This window comes from Gallus gallus, chromosome 9 (genome assembly GCF_016699485.2).
Source record: "Gallus gallus isolate bGalGal1 chromosome 9, bGalGal1.mat.broiler.GRCg7b, whole genome shotgun sequence".
NCBI lineage: Eukaryota > Metazoa > Chordata > Aves > Galliformes > Phasianidae > Gallus > Gallus gallus.
In genome coordinates, this window is record NC_052540.1 from 630,433 (window position 1) to 650,313 (window position 19,881).

A 19,881-nucleotide genomic window follows, 5' to 3' on the forward strand; every position below is an offset into this window, starting at 1 on the left:
CTGTTCCCCTGCTTGGTGAAGATCTTTAGGAAGAACGCTTTGCTTCTCATTAGAGCTGTTTCCCCTTCCACCCCCTTTCCAGTTTATAATCTGAGCTTGGTGTTTTTTGAAAGCATGCGAATGGTGTGAAAGTGGAAATTTCTCTTAACTAAATAGCTGTAATTGACCTATACCTATCCTGCTCTTCCTGCACAGTGCTATTACGCTATGGTAATTGATCCTAAACTCCAGTCTTCCTCCAATTGCATGAACTTCCTCGTTGCATTGCTTTTATAATGACAGTTAAAATGATGCAGGTTTTTAAGGGATGGCTGCATTACAAGTGGCACAGCTGCTATACTCAGCTCCTTTGTTCATTGGCATTTCATGACTTGGCATTTGATACTTTTACTGTTCAACACCAGTTCTACTGTTCAGCAGCAACACTTAACATTCGACTCCCTGTATGCAATACTACTTCTTGGAAGTGACATGGTACAGAAGTTAAACATGTGGCTCTGGATTTATTCGCCAAAAAAAGAAGGCAAAGTTGCAAGCAGTGTGTTTGCATGTGTTTTCACTGTCACCACAAGCTTTACATTTTAGAAAAAAATACTTTCTGTTGTCAGTATTAGGTATGTCCTAGTGTGTGCTTTCTGTTCAGTGTCATCTACTCAGAGTAATCTGCTTACTGAGTAACTGACTTTATCAACAGAGTTTTCTTTAGCTACCTACTCCTGTGGCTCATAGAAAGGACCTCAGTGCAGTGTGGTTCCCATGCAGCCATCTGATTGGTTTGTGTTGGAGGTGCTCATGTCTAACCAAGCACATCTGTGGGCAGTGTTTCCTTGAGAATGCACTGAAGGAGGCTAGCAATACCAGGTGACGGGTTCAGTAGGTCCTTTCTAGTGCTGCATGGTGTTGTTAGCAATGGGACTGAAGTATAGCTTGACTCCACAGGCAGCTGAACTGCTGAGATCAGTTGCTTTTGTTGGGATTTTTTTTTTTTGCAAGATTTTTTTTAATTCCGACTGTTTCAGTGATTGAGCACAGCTGAAATATTGATGAACTGTGTTGCAGGAAGGGGGTGTGGAGGGGAGTGTCAAGTTGTTGCTTCACATACCTGCAAAGCTGTTGTGAGCCATCCTACTGTTAAACCAGCTCTTGTTCTGTTCTTCGCCATACACAACGCATTTGCCTTCTATTGTCAATGACATCTCTGTATTGCTAGCTCTGCTAGCTGTATGTGTTATTAATAACCAGTGTGCTTTTGGACTTTTATGTGCTGCAGATTTTGCTGTCCTTCACTGTAAAAACAGGAAAGGACCTCTGATTTTGTAGGGAAAGAGCATGCAGCTCTTCACTTCTAGAACCTCAGAGATGCGAGGCAAGTCTGGCTCTGACTGCCTGTGGCTTTCTCTTATGAGCTGTTCTCATTTTCTCATCTTATACGAGAGGGAGGAAGAAACTGGGCAATGATGTCGTTGTATGAGATGCTTAAAATTTCCTGGGGTTTGTCTCTGAAAAACTGCAGTATTTTCGGGGACCAATAATGCTTGGACATTGTGCTGCTATTGGTGTTGCATCGTGTTTTTATTGCTCCTTGTGTTTGCAGCTTAACTTTGCACTTATTTTTTGTCAGCCTTGTAGTATCAGACCTCCCTTAGTGAAGGTATTAATGTTTCTGGTACAGTCATTGCTAATTGTTCTCTTGTCTTGACTGCTCAGTCAGCTGCTTTGCCTCCACCTGCATTTATGTAGTACAGCCACGCTGAGTCAGACAGGCCAGTTATCTCACCAGTGCTGGGAGTTACCTTGAACATCTGGAGGCAACAGGTGTTGTTTTTGTTGCATTATTCTGTTTAATAGTCCCACACAAACACTGAAGGTGTGCTTCCAGATTCTTCACTCTCTGACTTGAAGCTTGATACTTGGTATCCACAGGAGGAGATGATAGGTTAGTAGTAACAATTGTCTTGTAGTAACAGGATGTTGTCTTGCCTTGTACCCATCTTGTGATTCTTTTTCTCCTGCTGTTCTTGGGGGATTTCTGCTGGGAATCATTGGAACTGAAAAGCGGTGCAGTGATGAAGCTTCCTCCTCCACTGTTGACCTTGACAGCAGTAGTTACTTGACAGCAGTGCAGCTGCAGTGTGGTACTCTTACACTGAGTGCTGCTGTTTAAAGCAAGCTGATTTTTGTGTGTAAAGTACATGTGTACTGTGTGGATGTTGGGAGCAATGCATCCTTGTTTGGTGGTTTCTATTGGGTATGTATGTTTTGTGTTTTTCTGTGCAGCACTGACTGCAGAATTGCTTGCCTGTTCTGTCTGATCTTATGCTGCTTGATAAGAGTTTTTGTGTGAGACTTTTAAGCTTTTGATCCTTTTTTATTCTTTGCCCGCAGATAATTGCTCTGGGGCTTAAGAATGCAAGGGACAACTGGAAAGGGCAGCCTACCTGACTAAACCTCTTTTATTATTTATTCAAATATTTGTGTTTTATGTCTTTTCAGGCAGAGGCCGAGGAGAAAGCGGTTTCTACCAAAGAAGTTTTGATGAAGTGGAGGGTGGATTTGGGCGAGGAGGGGGCAGGGAAATGCACAGATCACAGAGTTGGGAGGAAAGGTAACAGAAAACTCTAGCCCTTTCATGTTCTCTATTTGCATCTGCTTAGCTTCTACTTTTTGCCTTTTTGACTTCATAAAAATATTCTAGGAAAGATGTTTAGGCATACCCAAGAGTGGAACCTTTGTAGGGTGAATCCAGCAATTGTTTTTCTAGAAACTGAGGAGCAACTAGAAGAGTACTTAAGCGAAGTATTTCTGACAAATTCCTGGGAGGAAGGAACTACTCAAAGAATATAAACAATGGGCAGTAAGATGGAAATCAGTGACTTGTGGATAAAAATATAGATTTCTGAAGGATTCACTTTGCCTTTTAGTCTTGATGCTATTGTATTGATAGAATTTAGGGCCACACTTAAAAATGTGCTTAGTTGCTAAAGGATACGTGTATATTGGCATTCCTGAAAGTTTCTCATGTCATCTGGGCCTAGAAAAATCCTGTCCATCAAGGTCTGATCAAAGAACGTAGGAAAACCAAACAAAATCTAAATCACCCAACACCAAGCCAAACTAAACAAGAACCCCTCTTACCTGAAATGAATGGAGTAGTTCTAAAACCTTATTTGAAACTTTTATTCTGCCTTTCTAGGGGAGACAGACGCTTTGAAAAACCAGGGCGAAAAGATCCAGGTATGGTTTTGTTACTGTATGGGTAGAAGATGGGAGGGAGGAGCAAGGATGTGTTTTGGGGAAATGGTTTATGTGTACTTAAAGCTTTCTTACCTGCTTCAGATTTGTTAATAGAGGGTTCGTGGTACTGTGCTGCTTTACTATGAATGTATTTTCAGTGTTGTTTCTGCCCCAAGTAGATTTTATTTGTTTGACGAGGGTGTGTTGTCTGCAGTTGGAAAAAAATTCCTGTGCATCTGAGAAGAGCCTTCACTGATAAGCTCTCTGGCTACTCTGTGGAATTTACCATGTATTTACAGCTTTTAAACATTCCTGGCATGTGTTATTTTGGTATCTAGAACTTTTGGACCGTGTCAACTGTTTTGATTTTCTTAAATGCTCACTTGTGTGGAGTAGATCCTAATGGCAACATGTTGAGGTTCCTATGAGTACGGAATGGATGTCTGTCCAACTAGTTCAAGCTCTCATAGAAATCTTCTGTTCATTGAAGTTACCTGCTTCCTTCTCTCTCCCAGTACAGCTGAAAGAGTATACCAGTAATTGTATCTGCCATGTTCCCTGTTGTATTCCTGAGATGGTTCACATTGGCCATATTCAGGAAAAATCATTGATTTTGACCCAGTGTATCTCTTTGATTATTCACCTGAATTTGAGTTGAGATATTGTTGCTTGGGAAGTGGAACATATCCATTTAGGTAGAATCTGCATTGTGTGAGTGGTAAGGAAGGTTCTCCTCTGTCAGCTGGGTGTGCTGTGTCTTCTGTTTCATGGGATTGTGCTGGTTGTTCCCTGATGTGACCTTCCCCTCTCTCTGTGGCATGTTTCCACGTGCATGTACTGCAGCTATTTAGTGGGAGTTCTTGGCAGGACGGTCAGCAAACTTTTAGTAGATGGCTAAACAGCCTCCATAGTGAATGTGTTGGAAAAGCATAGGTCAGAAAATATGGCTGCAGGTTGGGTTTCAGGACCAACAAAACTTCCCAGGGGAGATTCAGTTGCAATTGGAGGTTGATAGGAACGTGTTTTAATGCCTGAACAGCAGTCAGTATTTTTATTTATTTATCTTTTTGAGAGAGTAGTGTGAGTTTCTACCTCAGTAATCCAAATTACCATTGTGGCCTATACTTTTAGGAATCTTACTACCTTGTTTCCTTTCAAAGCCTTCTGAATTCTCTCTCCATGTACATATTGATCCTTTATATATTTTAAAGAATGCTTTTCATTTTTTTGTTTTTTAACATGAAAAGTGATTAACTGGGATGGTGCTAGTTTTCCTCGTCTTCTATTTTCCTTGAAAGAGATTACTCCTGAAAATAACTTGGGATTTTGCTGAGATTTGCCCCCTCTTTATATCTCCAGTAGTGAAAGTTTGTCTTTGAGTGTGTGCTTATAGGCAGAGACCTTCAGAGAATGAAAAAAAGTGCTGCTGAAGTTTCAGGACTGCATTTTTTTTTAACAAAATACAAATGGATGTGGCAACAGCAAGAGCAGTATCTACTATCATTGGTTATTTATTTAGCCCCTTCTTCTTCCTCTGATAAAACAAAGCACTACGAGATCCAGACTGAACATTGTGCCATGTTTCTGATTAAGGCTGAAGAAAATATTGCCAGTCACTTTAGGATGAGATGCATCTCTCACTAGAACTTGAGAACTTAACTTGTGCAAGATGTTCTTACAGAAAGCTGGCTTGGACCTGAACATAGACATTAATGCTGCACCTACTTCAGCATGTCTTGTGTAATAATTATCAGTCATCAGGACTTCAGAGTGCATCTTTTGGGAATGATTTTCTGGAAAGATGGTATCTCCTTGTGCTTTCTTAAAGTCCTGGTTCATTGTAGAGGATGAGGTGCTTTCTTTCCACTTACTAAACTTCACATAATACCTGGTTGCTCCTCTAAGTTTCTTGTTGTATTACTCTTCTAGTTTAATCTTATTTGACCAAAACCTCTATAGCACAATATAAGACAAGAAATGTAGAATCTTTGTGATGTCTTAATGTAAAATAATTAGCCATTCATGTTTGTTATTGCTCTGTTTGAGATGAATGGCCCTGTAAGTGGGAGCACCATTTCTTTCCTCTTTACCTTCGGAGAAGTAAGGTGGAATGCACAGAAGGTGCTGATATGTCTTGATTCAAGCCTTGATTAATAAACAAGTAGTTAATATTATGTACATGCTTTTGAATGACAAAATACTTAAAGCCTCAAGTAAGGATACAGATGTACCAAAAGATGTCCCTCATTAATGCCAGACACTAGGATATCATTCACATAGTAGTGAAAGCAGGAAGACGGAGTGAATTGATACGCAGTTTATAATGTAGGCTAATGTGCTCTAGCAGATATATCTGTTGGTTTCTGTTGTTCTGCTTAAAATTTCAAGTTTAGGATTTTATTCTTTAATTTTACAGTGCTTCAGTTTTCCATTGCTTTTGGATAGGGCCTTAGATCAGCCTCAAATTACGTAGTTTAATGAGTTGTCAACTTTTTTGTTTTCTTTGTTCAGGGTGATCACACTACAAAATTAATAAAGGATAAGAGAAAGCTTTTCTGAGCGTTCATAATGGGTGACAGGGCAAGAACCTTTCAATTAAACATCATGAGATAAAAGGGGGGTAATTCAGTAGAGAAATGTTTCTCAAATATTGAAGAATATACTGTTCTTCAGAGGGGTTTTGCACTCATAAGTTTGCAAGTTCTCATTTAGCTGATGCTCAGTGTAAACAGTTTCAGTTTGCAAATTAAGATGCAAATCAAGTATTTGCGAGTTTCTCTTGCAAACTAAGTTTCGACAGGCTTTATTGAGACAGCAAATTGCGTCTGGAAGGCTGAGGCCATTAGCAGAGAAAATGAGCAAGTTTTCTAGATCACAGCTGTCTTGGAGTTGCACGAAAGCTGCTTAATTTTCTGTGCAACCCCTTGACTAATGTCAGCTTAGTAGCCCCGGGGATTTGAGTACTTACCAGCAATTACACACTGGTAAGAAATAATTGTAGATTAAACAAGACATTTAGAAAGTCAGTTGTGGAACCTGATTTAGTTCTGTTTAATGTGTGTTTATTGATTAAGTTAAGAAGACTTGAACGTAAAAAGGCTGCTCCTGTGAATATAACAAGGGTGTTGAATTTCTTTCATTTTTCCTGGCTTGTTTTTCTTCCCTACCTCACTAGTATAGGTAGGTATATCCAAAGAAGATTCATCACAGATTTGCTCTGGCAGGGTTACTGAAAGCCTTGAATGCAATTTTGCATCTATGCTTACAAAAAACTTTTTCTAGGCTTCTGATTTGCCCCATGGCCTGTTTCCAGTGCTTCCTGAGACTCCATGGTTCACCAGTTCTGCAGAACGGTGAAAGCAATATTGATGGTTCTACCTGCTTTTTGTTCTGCACTGTTCTGAGATAGAGACATTCAGTTGTTTGTATGTCTCATTTGCTTCAGCAGTATTCTTCAGCTGTGTATTCAAAAGTGTAGCATTTGAAGACAGCACCTAGGGTATGCTAAAAGTATTCTTTATACTTGCTGCTCTACCCCCTTTTAAACCACATCTATGAATAGGAAATGATTTTAAAAATGAGGGACAACTTGCAACCCTCAAGTCAATTTAGACATTGGACTAAGCAACCAAAACTTTGATTAGATGTTAATTGAAATTAGAAATAGCTTTTTATAGCTTGGGCTCTAAAAGATGTGATTATAGTGCCACCCTGTTGAGATTATACATGTGAATTTTACAGTAATTTGTCTGAGAATGGAGCATGTAAGAGAGAGAAAGCGCAGTACCTCACACAGAGCACTGCTCTTGGTTATTTCAGACTTGACACAAATCCATTCTGTTGCTCTTGCACTGGTTCTTAATTTGTCAGACTTTTCTCTCCCAATGCAATGTATTGAGAAGGTTTCAAGTATTATTGATTCCATTGATTCTATGATAAATAACATTGTAGAAGGAAATAATAGCAAATTATTGGTACTAATAGGAAGATTGAGGAGGGATCTCTAAACTGTGTATGGGTCAACAACTGAGAATAGCAGGGTTGAAGGCTGTGTAATTTGGTAGTGTGTTGCTCTGCAAGTTCCACAGTATTCATTAATGCTTTTACATAAATTTAAATTTCATGAAAGATTTTGAGGAAAATCTACAACAAAACTAAATCCAGTTAAGATCTGTAATGTAGAGAGGCAGTGCTTAAACAAGTTGGAAACGAGCTAAATTGCTCAGCTCTTTGTGATTGTGAACACGGTTTGATTTTGAGGCTCAAGAAGAGTTCGGTTAATGCTATCTCATCCGTTTATTCCTGCTGCTGACCACTGAAGTTAAAAGGAAGCACATTTTGTAGAGTTTTATGCTTCTGTAAATGAGAGCTAGTTAGACCATCTTTGTAGTAAATATCTTTCACTTTTGAGAAATTAACTTTCTTTTGATACTTGACTTTTCAAGTATGAACACAGTCAACATTGTTTTTGTTAAGAGCTTGTAAATAATTATCCTTTGTTCTATTTATTCTCTACCTTTTAAAATTATTTAGGAGCTTTAGACTTAAGTCTTAATTGCAATAGACTTAGGAAGCACTTAAATACAAAAGTCCCATGTAGTTTAATTTTTTATTTTAAAATTGATTCAAGTGTCTTTGTAAATACTTTTGTGCTGTATGTAAAGGCAAATATTGATGTTAAAAAGCATAAAATACAAATGGATGCAGTTCTACTTCTCATGTGGATGCAGTGCATCCTCCAGGGTCAGACCTACTTGAGAAGCAGCACAAAGCTGAGGATGCATGGAATGTGTTGTCCTTGCAAGAAAGCACATTCGTTCACTTACGATGGTCTGGTTTCCACTGCTAAATAATTTATTTGGTGTTTCCAAATACGAAAAATGTTCCAGTCAGCATTTGCCATATGCATCAAGATTTTTTCATAATGTCTTCATAGACCAATGAGGAGATTAGTTCTCCTCATATCTGACAGAACAAAAAGCTACAGATAATATTTACAGTTCTGCTTAATCAGCAAGCACAGCAGGGGGACTTCTCACTGCTGTGAGAGGTTGGCAATACTTCCTAAGAGTAAGTTCATCCCTCCGAAATCAGATATAACCAAGTATCTCACAAAGAGTGAAAATAACAGAAAAACCGGGGTCTTGAATCAACTGAGTTGCTTATCCAAGGACTAATGTATTGACTGAATGACTCCATATTGGTTTTGCGTGAGATTTTTGTCTTGTATTTTTGCTGTCCAATTTTGTCGCAAGCAGGTTAGTTAGGATTTTGGTCAGCTTTGGAAGTCTCTCCCGTCACAATCACACAACTTTAATCACGATCTAGTGACTTCAGCAGGTAGCTCTTCTGATTTCCCAGCAGTACTGTGAATCTTGTACCTGCCTTTGTCCTAGGTGGTTGATCCACCCTCTCCCAAGTTTGCATGGGCATGTCAGTTCTCTTCGCTTTGCATATTGTGTTGTGATCAGTAGGAGGAAAATAGGAGAGATCATTAGAAGATGGCAGGGCAGGCAAGGAAAGAACGTTGTCAATGTGACCTCAGAGTTTAATGTAATAATAATTAAAAAAAAGCACAAAGTTCAAAGTCTGTTCCATCTATTCTGTGAGGCCAGTCTCAGAGAGCTGGAAGCTGTCGACGTGTTGTCCGTTGATGCGGATCTCCTTGGCAGTCCTCATTGGATTCATTGAATCAGCTGCGGCTGGGAGCTCAGGAATTGTCTTGTCAAAATTCTCCATCTTGATCTGATATTCACCTTTGGCACTGCGGGCTAGCACAGGGGCAAAACGATGGTACAGCATGATCTCTGAGGGGAGGTAGGATGTCCTCCTCTGACAAATTTCTCCTGTCCCTTCCTGCACCGCTGATAGAAAGACGACCAGCTCAAAGTGGTGAGCAGCCTCTCTTTGGAGGAGAGCAGCCAGTGGGCTGGGTGGGATGATTGAGTGGTAGTAGGTCAGTGGGAAGGTAAAAAAAGGACACTCATCCAAAGTAATGCTGTCTAGGTGGAAGTCAATACTGGTCTGGTGCAGCTGACCGTTCTCCTGTTCTTGGTAAAGAATAGCAGAAATCTGGACGCTGGTGAGTGGGCTGGAGCGTGTGTTAGCCACCTGGAACATAAGGTATGGCTTCCCCTCTGTGTGGGTCACTACGGCAGAGCGAGTGAAGCGGATGGAGAATGCCCGGTTCTTTGGACGGGCAATCTTTGCCACAAAAGCACCTGTGTCATGGAAAAGAAGGCATTGAAAGTGAGGATTGTGCCTGGGTTGTTTCCATGCAGTCTCTGAGCTGCATAAATTAGTCGAAAGGAATAGAAACTGCCTTAAGTGTACAAGGTCCTTTTGACAACTGCAAAGCTGCCCACTTAGTGCCCCTACATACTGTAATTAGCAATAGCATGTAATCTTGATAGGCTACTGCTTGAGAAATTTATTGCTTAATATACAATAAATTGAATACTTAAAGTCTGTTGATGTACCTTAAACCTGAGAAGCACTTTAAGGAACTTAAAGTCTCTGTGAACAACTGCAACATCCTAGAAATTTCCATTATGTTAAGTACTGAGGAATACTAAATACTGACTTAAAGATGAATAAAAATTTCCACCTAGACAAATATACAACTAACTGTTAAATTGGCTTTACAAATATTAATCCCATTGAAAAGATTCTTTCCATTGAGAAATAGATCATGGTATAACAAGTAAGTGATTGAGACTGGTAACTGGGGTACTACCACAAGTATCAACCAATGAATAGTAATACTTTCTAATGCAAATCTTGATACTGCCTATTATTAATTATTACATAGCTGCGATCTTGTAATCCCTTTAGTAACTGAACTTTCTCTCAGGTACCACTATGATTCGTACTTATTTCTGACTTACATGACATTAAACCTGTCATATCTCAAGATTAAATGTGAGATATTACCTGTGATGAAGGCTTCCAGCATGAGCCCTAAGACCATCTGTATTGCAAGCAGGGCAATAGCACTGGGGCAGTCCCCGCTTGGGAACATGGTACCATAACCAATGGTGAGTTGTGTCTCCAGTGAGAAGGAGAATGCAGCTGTAAAACTGGTGATGTACTTGACACAGATAGTATGGTTGTCAGGTGGAGAGTCGTGGTCCAGCTCCAGGTCACCGTTCATCTCAGCCAGCACATACCAAAGCACTGCAAAAACTAGCCAGTGAATGACAAAAGAAGCGGAAAAGACAAGCATCATCCATCTCCAGCGCATGTCCATTAGTATTCCCCAGGCATCTCGGAGGTATGCCAGACCTTGTCCTTGTGCACCATCCATCTGGAATGTGCTGTGTCCATCCTTTGTGACCATTCTCAGGTATCTTTGGGTTAGGAGGGGTGTACTGGATTTGGTGTTATTGCTCTCTGTTGTATCTGTTCTCATGTTCTGGAAGAGACAAAAGAGGAAAATAGTCTGATGCAGTACAGCATATTTGTGTTTTGCCTAATGTTCACAGTTTTTGACACATCAGCAGGGGTTGAAATACTGCAGCCAACAAAGGAGGGCTTATACATTGCAGTCCAGAGAAGATTAAGTCAGGAGCCTGGGGTGGAATTTACCACTATTTGTGGTAATACTTAGCTAAAATAGATTAAGTTTAAAAATGTAACCATTTCTCACATTTTCCTTGCTTGGTCATTGTATATAACTTGTATACTTGACTTTCCTGAATTTATATTTATCGCATGCTTTAAGTCTTTGGTGGGGGACGGGGGGAGGAAGGATTGGCCCAGTGTATCTGAAAAATAATTGCCTAGTATCGGTTTAGTTTTGTAACCGTTAGTCTAATTTTTGTAACTAAAGCAGTGTATAATGGTTTACCTATACTATTATGAATACTATTAACAGTACTACTATTAGCAATACTACTACATGTTATTTTTGTAACGTGATTATTCATTTTCGGGGGATGCTGTAGTTTAGCTCATTTCTACCAAAATAGATGTCCTTTCAGGCTTTTCTAGCTCAGGAAATGACTGCTGTCTGTACCTACTCTGTCTAGCTAAACAGAGAGTATTCAGGGCATAGCTGTTTCTGAGTCTGAGTTCACTTATGTAAGCATAGGATAGAAGGAGGGCAGGAAGGCAATACTTGTAATAAACAATGATATGTAACTTGTAGTTTAGTCTGCCTAAGCAATGTGTTTTTATTAGTGACCAAATAAGAAAATAGGACAGCAAGTGTGTGGGAATCAGGGGATGAGGGTAGAATTCAGGGTGTGGGAAGCAAAATGGGCATTTGTCAGTCTTCTAACATCAAAACTTAATGAACTCATCAGGAATGCTGAGTGGCTTTCAGAAGATGCTGACCAACCAAATCCTAACGTTGATAAACATTGAATATTTAAGGTTCACCTGGAACAATTAATGTAACAGATAATTTAAAACAGTGTGTATGATCTGTTTACAGATAGCTGTGAAGGATGCATTTTTATAGGAGGAGGATTTTCCAAATATACATAAATTCTGCAAGCCATAATTATACATGGTATGTTTCATCAGTTTTATCAGTTTCTCATCAATTTTCCCCCTTTTTCTGAATATCTCAGCATGTAAAACAAGTGTATGTACAAGCTAAAGGAATTGGATTCCGTTTATGACCAAGAAAGCCATCTCAGTTTTATGTTGAGACACACTAGATCTAAGGATCCTAAAATTCGGAACGAATTGATGAAATGTTAAATGAAAAAGAACGCTGTCTTGTGATCTCTGATCCTGTAAACCAGTAGTTTTCATGACTGTTTACTTGCTCTTGATAATCACATAGTTATAGGGGTTGGAAGGGACCTCAGGAGTCCATGCCCCCTACTAAAGCAGATTCCCTATGGTAGGTTCACCGGAAAGCATCCAGTTGGGTTTTGACTATCTTCAGAGAAGGAGACTTTACCACCTCAGTGGGCAGCTTGTGCCAGTGCTCTGTTACCCTCACGTTAAAATAGTTCTGGCTGAGAAGAGCCTGGCCTCATCCAGTTGACTATTACCCATTAGATATTTATAAGCCTTGATAAGATGCCCTTTCAGTTTTCTCTTCTTCAGACCGCCCCAGGTCTCTCAGACTTTCCTTGTAAGAGAGACACTCCAGGCCTCTAATCATCTTTGTGGAGCTCTGCTGGACTCTCTAGGAGTTCCCTGTCTGTCTTGAACTGGGGAGCCCAGAACTGGATGCAGTACTCCAGATGTGGTTGAAGTTCCTTCTGACCTCTGCAGTTCTGTGATTCTGTTTGAATAGAGAACACCTACAGAACAACATGCCTCTAGCTGTAACCTCATGCATTCTTGAAGGAAAAAAAAAGTGCTTGTAAATTCATATGGTATATCGGAGGGCAGCATCTGCTTTATAGTCTCAAAGTCAGTTGGGCCTGAAAAACATGCTGAGAAAATGTGCATGTTCTACTAACTGGTTGGTGACAATACTCATTAGTGTTAATAAGTACAATGAGGAAAAGAAAACACAGTTGATAAGTTTTTTTGGCTCTGTTTCAGACCTTCCTTGCATCTGCATTAAGCAGCAGATTACCCAGAGCAGAATGCTGTCAGTATAGTAGGATCTCAGTTTCCTTGGTAAGGAGCTTTCTAGGGTGGTGGTTAATCATTTAACTCTCAGGCAAAGCTCTGAAAAGATCCAGTTAGTCTTCATCATCAGGTTGCTTAGAATGTATTCTGTGAAAGAAGAGCTATTACAGACATCACAAGGATACTTGGCAAAGAGAACCTCTGTTAACCTCCAGCATTGTATTTCATAATGGTCCTTTCTTGGTGTTTCTTGAGACTCCCAGCAGGGAAATTACCTGTGTGGTTCACCAGGTAACTGCTCTGATCTCGTTTGATAGAGGCTTCTGATCTTTCTTGTCTAGTACTGTTTTAAAACATTACCTAGCTGAGTGGTTGGCAACAGTAGCATTGGAAGCTTTGTTCCCTCCCCAGGAAAGAAACTTGCAACTAGGCTTCAAGATGAATGCAGTTGTTTTAGTATAAAAGGTGAAAAAGTTAGTCAGGCTACTGTATTTCTCAAAAGCAGAGTCAACTTGAGTAAATCTGACTTCAAATTTGAAGATAATTGTCTTCTGTGTACTTCTTTCTTTGCCCAATGTAGTCAAAAATGTAAATTTCATCTCCCTGTTAGTAATAAATTAATAAAATGGTGAAGTACATTTTTAGACCACCTAGTCTGATCTAGTCTGATCCTATGCAGTGTGGTCGTTGATATCCCCACATCAATCCTAGTTTCAGAGTAAGTTTTAGAGAAGACGTGCAACCTTGACTTTTGTGTTTTGTTGGCTAACAGGTCTCCAGTGCTGAATGGATACAGTTCCTAGACCAGGTTTCTCTAATGTCATCTTTTAACCTTATGATATGCTTTTTCTCTGGTTTTGTTTTTCCTGGTTGTTGGCTTATGAAACTGTAGCTTTGGGGTGTTTCTTCTGCAAGCTGATAACCCCTGACTAGAAAGAGAGGAGCTGTCAGCTAAGATTTTCTTAAGCCTCTCTTTGCTTTCTGGCCAATCTTTAACTTCCATTTACTGTTTCTAATCCTTCCTGTTTCCAGTCTATTGAAAATCAGTGGTTATCACCAACTCTAATGTCTTTGGTGATTCTTTTTAGGTTTTGTTAAACCTCTTACTTTACTGTCTCTGTCCCTCATTCTGATTTCTTTCCTTCTTACAATCTTGTCAGACAAGTCGGGTAGGGTGAGTACCACAGTTTAACTTTTATTAGTGGCTGGACAGGTTCTAAACTGACCTGACTTGCTAATGATGTGTGTAATAAAAACTTGACCTTACAAAATACTGCTTGCATTTCTGAAATTCATGATCCAACACAACTACTCTCCCACGCTTTACTTTGTTACTGAGATATTTGCTTTGTTGTGTTGTGACAGCTCTTTGAAATAGCATTGTGCTCTGCACCACTGTGGTGCTTTCCTCCATCTTTAAGGCATCCTTTAAATGATGAGGACTTATTTGCAGTCTTCACGTTTTTGTCTGCCTTCCCAATTGAAGGAACTGAAAATGACACTTGGGTCTGCTTTTGGCTTGATAAGTTAATGTACCTGCAATACTTTTGGGAGCCTGAATGCTGTTCTATGGAGCTTTGATCCACAGTGCTGCCGTACCTGCCCAACTTCGACTCTTATAATCTGTTCCAGTTGATCTTAGAAGGGATTAGGGGCAGTTTATAGCATGCTGCTTCATTGCAGCAGTGAGGCAGTCAAAGAGGACTTGCTGTTTCCTGAGAGTACTGCAAAAACTGCTTACAGCTGTGTCAGAACTTGAGGATTAATTAGAATCCAAGTGATGGTATCATGCCCTCTTTTTACTGAACCTGGGTCTGGGTAACCTTACACTTCAGAATTAAACACATTAGTGCTGTAAGCAGTGATTATTCAGATTACCTTTTTTCTGGTTTATCTTTTTTTTTTTTTAAGTCATTTTTTTTGCTCTTAAAGTCTCAATATTGTTTTTCTGTGGGATGATAATCCTTGCTGCTTTGATATTAACCTTAGGGAACAAACTTTTTTCCAGAGTTGATGACTTTACTGGGTCATGTAATCTGTACTAGGGCTGCTCTTAGAGATGTAGGTAATTCAGTCAGTGCTGTAACTGCTTTAGTTGAAAGCTTATGCTACAGCTGTGAGTGGGATAGTTAGAATTTTGAGCATGTTTTCCTTTAGATTTTGTAGGTAATTCCTCATTTAGATGAATAGAAGTTGGTGACAACTTTTTTTCCAGGCAGTCAGCAGAATTAAGATAACAGTTTTCAAGACTTGATACAAATATAAAGAAATGCTGTGAAGATGAGAACTTCCTTTGAGCCCAAGTCATAATTTTCACAGCAAATAGCACAAAACATAGGGTACCAGAGCTTTGCTTTTGCCCCTCAGCGACTGTTTATTACAGAATGCACTTTAGAAAAGGGGGGAAAAAAAGGGTGAAATGGGATAGAGTAGAATACATCTTATTACAGCACAGAGGAATGACTTGTTAAAGACTTGATTCTTGAAGACCTTGGTGTTTTTGAAGAGCAGTCCTGCACTACACAATACAAACTTCTCAAAAGCTTGTCTAGAATGACTGATAGCTTTCTAGGATGTGGCAGTTGGCACTTGATGTTCATTAATGGATTCCTAAGTCAGTAGTGCTAGCTCACAGCGGTGTGTCCAACAGCAATAGATCAGAATGCATTGATTAAAAGTGATTGAAGACATGACAATAAATTACTGATGTTAAAAGCGGGTCTGAACAGATAGAGCTAATTTCTTGCATTTTTGGTGGAACTGAAGTGAAATGCTGAGTTGATTGACGAAACGAGGTGAGGAAGCCTTTCTCCTGGTACTTGTGCATGTAACACCTGGTTAGACTGGTGGTAGACTTGCGATGCTCCCTTGTTTGCAGAGCATTGCAGAGTCTTTCCCAAAGTGTTGATCTTGAAAGCTTTCTGCAAGAGCATTGCATGATGGCTTTGGTTTTGCTCTGTGTGCTGTTGTAATTGAGGTCATTTGAGAGCTTTTTCTTCTTCAGCAGAGGGAATCAGAAGCATTTGTTTAAGGTTATACTGAATTTGGCGAGCTTTAGAAATAAAAATTTTTGCCCTGAGAAATTCATTTTCTTTCATTGCAGAATGACAGAATAATTGCTAAACATATAATAAGAGAAATTGTTTAGGGTACTTACCAGTCCTTGAAGGATTTGCTTGTATGCAGGAGAAGGGGTGTACCTGGGCTCTAGGGAAGGGACCACTTGTATATTGGTCCCAGCACTGGCAAGAAACTTCCCACAAGTGATTGGTAGAGATCTCCTTTTCAAAAAAATAAGAATTAAAAAAAAATATGGGTTTGTATGTCTCGTTCCTGTGTTTATAATGCAGGGGGGCTGGTTTTCATCTGAAGCTGATTCGATTGGTCACTTTGCCTGCAGGGGGGCTGGTTAGTTCTGATCATGTGGAAAAGAATGCTGGTTTGTTAGGAGCATTTTCCTTTACCCAACACAAACCCTTAACAGGCAAGGAGAAATCCTCAAATGCCTACTTGGGGATGGGGTGCGTTTTCCCCTCCCCTCCTTCATCCAGGTTCTTATTTAGATTTGTTTAATCTTACTTAAAGTTTTACTTGTAAGTTCAAAAGGCCAAAATTCCTCTGGAAAAACTGAATGGAAAAAGCTCTGAGATTGCTGCTGAGAAACAAGTGGTTCTCTGATACTTTCTTCCTAATGAGTGTAACTACTGTTTGTTGAGGTAGAAAGGGGAATCTTGTCGTCTTGCTACATTTCTAGTGCTGCTGCTTCTGCTCATTAGGTCCTGGCCTCCTGAGTGGCTCTACTAAAGAAGTGTGGGCTGCAGCTGGTAGTGTAGCCTATGGTCCCTGCTCAGCTGTAGCTCAATTCCAGTCAGAAGATGTAGATCTGCTGGCTGCTTCTCCTTTGTGAAAACATAAAATTAGTAACGCGGTTTTGCCAAAGCCTGGGAATGAAACAGTGCAGACTAGGTAAGTTTTTGCCTTTAAAAATACGGTGAAACTGGTTCCATGCAGTAAGTGAAAACATTTTCACTTCAGCATGTTCTCTCTCTTGCTTAACAAATTAGAGCAAATTGGGAGAGTTCTTGTAAGGAAAATCTTCAAGCTGAACAAATGTGCAGAGCAGCCACCATGCTGCACTACTGCGAGGACAACTTTGTAATGCAGTTGTATTCCTCACTTTTTTTTTTCCCCTTTGAGCTGCTGATCTGAGGGCTTTGATCGAACGTCATATGTAAGAGGATCTGAGAAACAAAGGCTGGGGTTGTTTGCACTAAAACTACTGAAGGCCTGCTGGGAAAATTATTAATGTAGACTTTCGTGCTTAGGGAACAAAATCCTCCCTCATTTTTTTTCTTTAACATTCCCCCAACAATAAATTGCAAGAGGTTAATTCTTTGCTTCATTAGTATGGAACGTCCTTAATACATGTTCAGGCACAGCACCTAAAATGGTGGTAGGCATAGTAGTGTGACCTTCAGAATCAGTGCAAGTAATGTAGTGCTGCTTTGGTAAGCCTGTGGAATAGGTGATATGACTTGTCCTTGTCTCTTCCCTGTATACTCCAGTGAAGTCAAGTGTCCTCTAAAGAAGGCCTTCTACTCACCAGTAGGGTGGCGTGAGTGCTTTTTTTCCTAAAGCAGGTTTTCTTACAGAATGTATTTTGCACTGTGGAAAGCTTATGGTGTCCAGTCACGTGTTTTCTGATCTGCTTCAGCTGAATGACTTGAAAACATGTGATTGTACAGCAGATGAAGTAGCTACACTATATGATTTCCAGGTGTGTTGTATGGAATTAAACTCTTGTTCATATGTCTGCATCTAGTCACTCACTCATGCTGATGGGTAGCCATACATTTACTGAAGAATATGGTGATGTTTAATAGCATGTTTAAGGGTGGCAATGGGGATTGAGAATTTAGGAAGGGAGAGAAAATGTAGAGATGCAAAATGTCACCAGAACTTTGGATTTCCATCACTGACTCTGGGTGTAGGTGAGTCACTTCACTGTGTGTTCTGTAGAGAAATGCTGTCCCAATGAGAAGGTAGCATTTATTTGGAAAAGTTACCTTAAGGCCACTTGTTCTATTCTTCTGTAAAATGAGCTGCAGAATTGCTTGTGTAGGCAAAGTTATTTGAATGCCATTAAAAACACTTGCTTCAAAGGATTTTCTTTGTCCTCTTGGTGTGGAAACATGTAGTTTGCAGCACAAAGAATAGAACAAATGAAGGCACATGGACCCCCGTGGGTTTTTCCTGTGTTCAGAGCAGGCGGTGTTGCTGTCACTCTTACTATTTGTGCTTATTGTCTCCAAGCTCTGAGCATGTCATAGGAAATGTGGAAGGGCAGTGTGGAGTCAGCACTGTTTGCTATAGCAGTAGTTAAGTTCTCTACGTGAACACGTTGCCATGGAGCCGTGTCCCAGAATCCCAGTCTTGCCCTTTGCAGTTAAGTCTCTCTTCAACTCCGTGTTGTGCAGCTGTAGGCTTTTTTGGCTGAATACCACCGGGCTCTATCTGAAGTTTTCTGTAAACACCATTGCTGGCTTTGTGACAGGCTTGAACAGAGGTGCCCTTTTTTCCTGCTCCTTCTCTTCAGGAAGTCCAGTCAATTAGTCCAAGGCAAAACCATAGACTGCGTTTTTGTTTTTTCCTCCTTAAAGCATTGCCAGGTAGTGACTCTGTGCTGGTCCTTACAGCTGAAAGGGGTGCTCTCAGATCTAGGAGCCAATCGCAGTTTTGACATACTGGGACGCTGTAAAGAGCTGGTCTCTTGGTTGATCTGCCTAATGTTCCGCATCATGTAATACCTGATCTGTTTGGACACACGCCTTACTGTCTTTGGATATTACTTGCTATGGTGCTTCAGTACCAGAAAAAGTATACGCTGCCTTTTCTTTACTCCCACAGGTCTGTTACCAGGTCAGGCACCTGGTGTGACATGCTGAAGTGCTGTTTTTTTTGAAAGTTTTTTCTCAGTCATGGTTGATACCATCCTCAGATGCAATAAAACTGCCCCCCTCACTGCCTCTTACTGTTTCTCACATTTCTTTAATACTGTGGAACTTTAAATTATAGGGGAGGTGGGATCTCCCTTCTTTTTGATCTTGGTAAACACTGGTAGGTTGTGTCACCTCGTTGGAGCGATGTGTTACTAATTCCACGGTGGGCAGTGGGGATGCAGCTTCATGCCCATGTGGAATACAAAACCTGACTTCAGTAGTTCCATTCTTGGGACCAAAACCAACTGTTGTAAGCACTGTGAACAACACAGCCTGAATTGCCTCGGGTGCGCCTGTAGCTTCCTTAGCTGGAACAGTGATACAGGCGTTCATTGCCACTGTAGACTTCACAGTATTGTTTATGAAGCTCTTTCTTTTCTTTTTAAACCCTGTATGTTTTAGAAGCAGCATCGAGAGCCTGTGAGCTGATAGCTTGCTAGCGTTAGAGCTGTCTTAATAATAGTCTTAATAACAATGGAAGGAAATGACATCTCTTTTCTTAATTGATAGGACCTTTGTGACTTCTCAAATGAGTGTTGTTCAGTGAGTGTCAGATAGTAGCTGTGAGTTCTTCTGAGTAGAATAAATCTGTTTTTTTAATAAGACTTTTCAAGCTGCAAATAGCTAATTGAGCAACACTTGGTAACCTGTGAGGAAAAACACCAAGCCTGTGTGGTGTGCTGCAGAATTAAAAAAAAAAAAGTGCATTTTGCTTTTTTTGAATCAGTTCAGAGAATGACCTGTTCTTTGTCCTCTGGGTCTGGGGCTCATCTGGTCTGTTGAATTGCAGTTCCCTTCTGGGTTAGACTGTTAGTGGTCTTAGTGCATGTACTCGTGCTTTAGTGGCTTGGCTCTGTTGTTGTATTTACCAGTTTTCTACTGGTTGAGTACTTCCCAAAATATACTGTTTTTAAAAACTTTGTTCTCTAAGTGCAACAGGCATAGGAGTTTTCTTTAGTCAGGTGCTTGTCTTAATGAAGTAAATGCACATCTGCATTGTATTAGGCTTCATATAGCTGAGACTGCCTATCAATACTGATAATGTGCTTTGGCCTTTTTTTTTTTTAATACGGAAACAAGAAAAGAAGTGTATTTTAGAGTTACCTTT

At 40.1% G+C, this 19,881-nt stretch overlaps 2 protein-coding genes across 23 annotated transcripts in view; one reads left to right on the forward strand and one right to left on the reverse strand.

The window, feature by feature from the left end:
* GIGYF2 (GRB10 interacting GYF protein 2) overlaps positions 1-19,881 on the forward strand; it is a 73,478-nt gene that overhangs the window by 24,390 nt on the left and 29,207 nt on the right. For 17 of the 22 annotated variants that reach the window (XM_046898361.1, XM_046898363.1, XM_040705503.2 and 14 more), the window contains 2 exons: positions 2,494-2,605; positions 3,194-3,234. The exons of 1 other annotated variant lie outside the window; for it this stretch is intronic. In XM_046898361.1, the coding sequence (XP_046754317.1) occupies positions 2,494-2,605; positions 3,194-3,234 (153 nt within the window). Of the gene's footprint in view, positions 1-2,493; positions 2,606-3,192; positions 9,127-9,240; positions 10,580-10,962; positions 11,750-19,881 lie in introns of those variants that run through there. 4 more of the 22 variants (XM_046898366.1, XM_046898365.1, XM_046898367.1 and 1 more) reach the window with 4 other exon arrangements.
* KCNJ13 (Potassium inwardly rectifying channel subfamily J member 13) lies at positions 8,070-16,039 on the reverse strand. The gene is made up of 3 exons (XM_015277211.4): positions 15,932-16,039; positions 10,168-10,648; positions 8,070-9,455 (listed from the first exon to the last, which is right to left on the reverse strand). The coding sequence occupies exons 2-3, from the start codon at positions 10,643-10,645 to the stop codon at positions 8,833-8,835; spliced, it is 1,101 nt and encodes a 366-aa protein (XP_015132697.1). The 5' UTR covers positions 10,646-10,648; positions 15,932-16,039; the 3' UTR covers positions 8,070-8,832.

What these genes read in the sequence shown, in the direction of transcription:
- KCNJ13 (XM_015277211.4), bottom strand. Translation starts at nt 10,645, where the DNA reads ATGAGAACAGATACAACAGAGAGCAATAACACCAAATCCAGTACACCC. An exon ending in GCTGGAAGCCTTCATCACAG is followed by an intron (nt 9,456 to 10,167) that starts GTAATATCTCAC and finishes TCCATGACACAG; the next exon opens with GTGCTTTTGTGGCAAAGATT.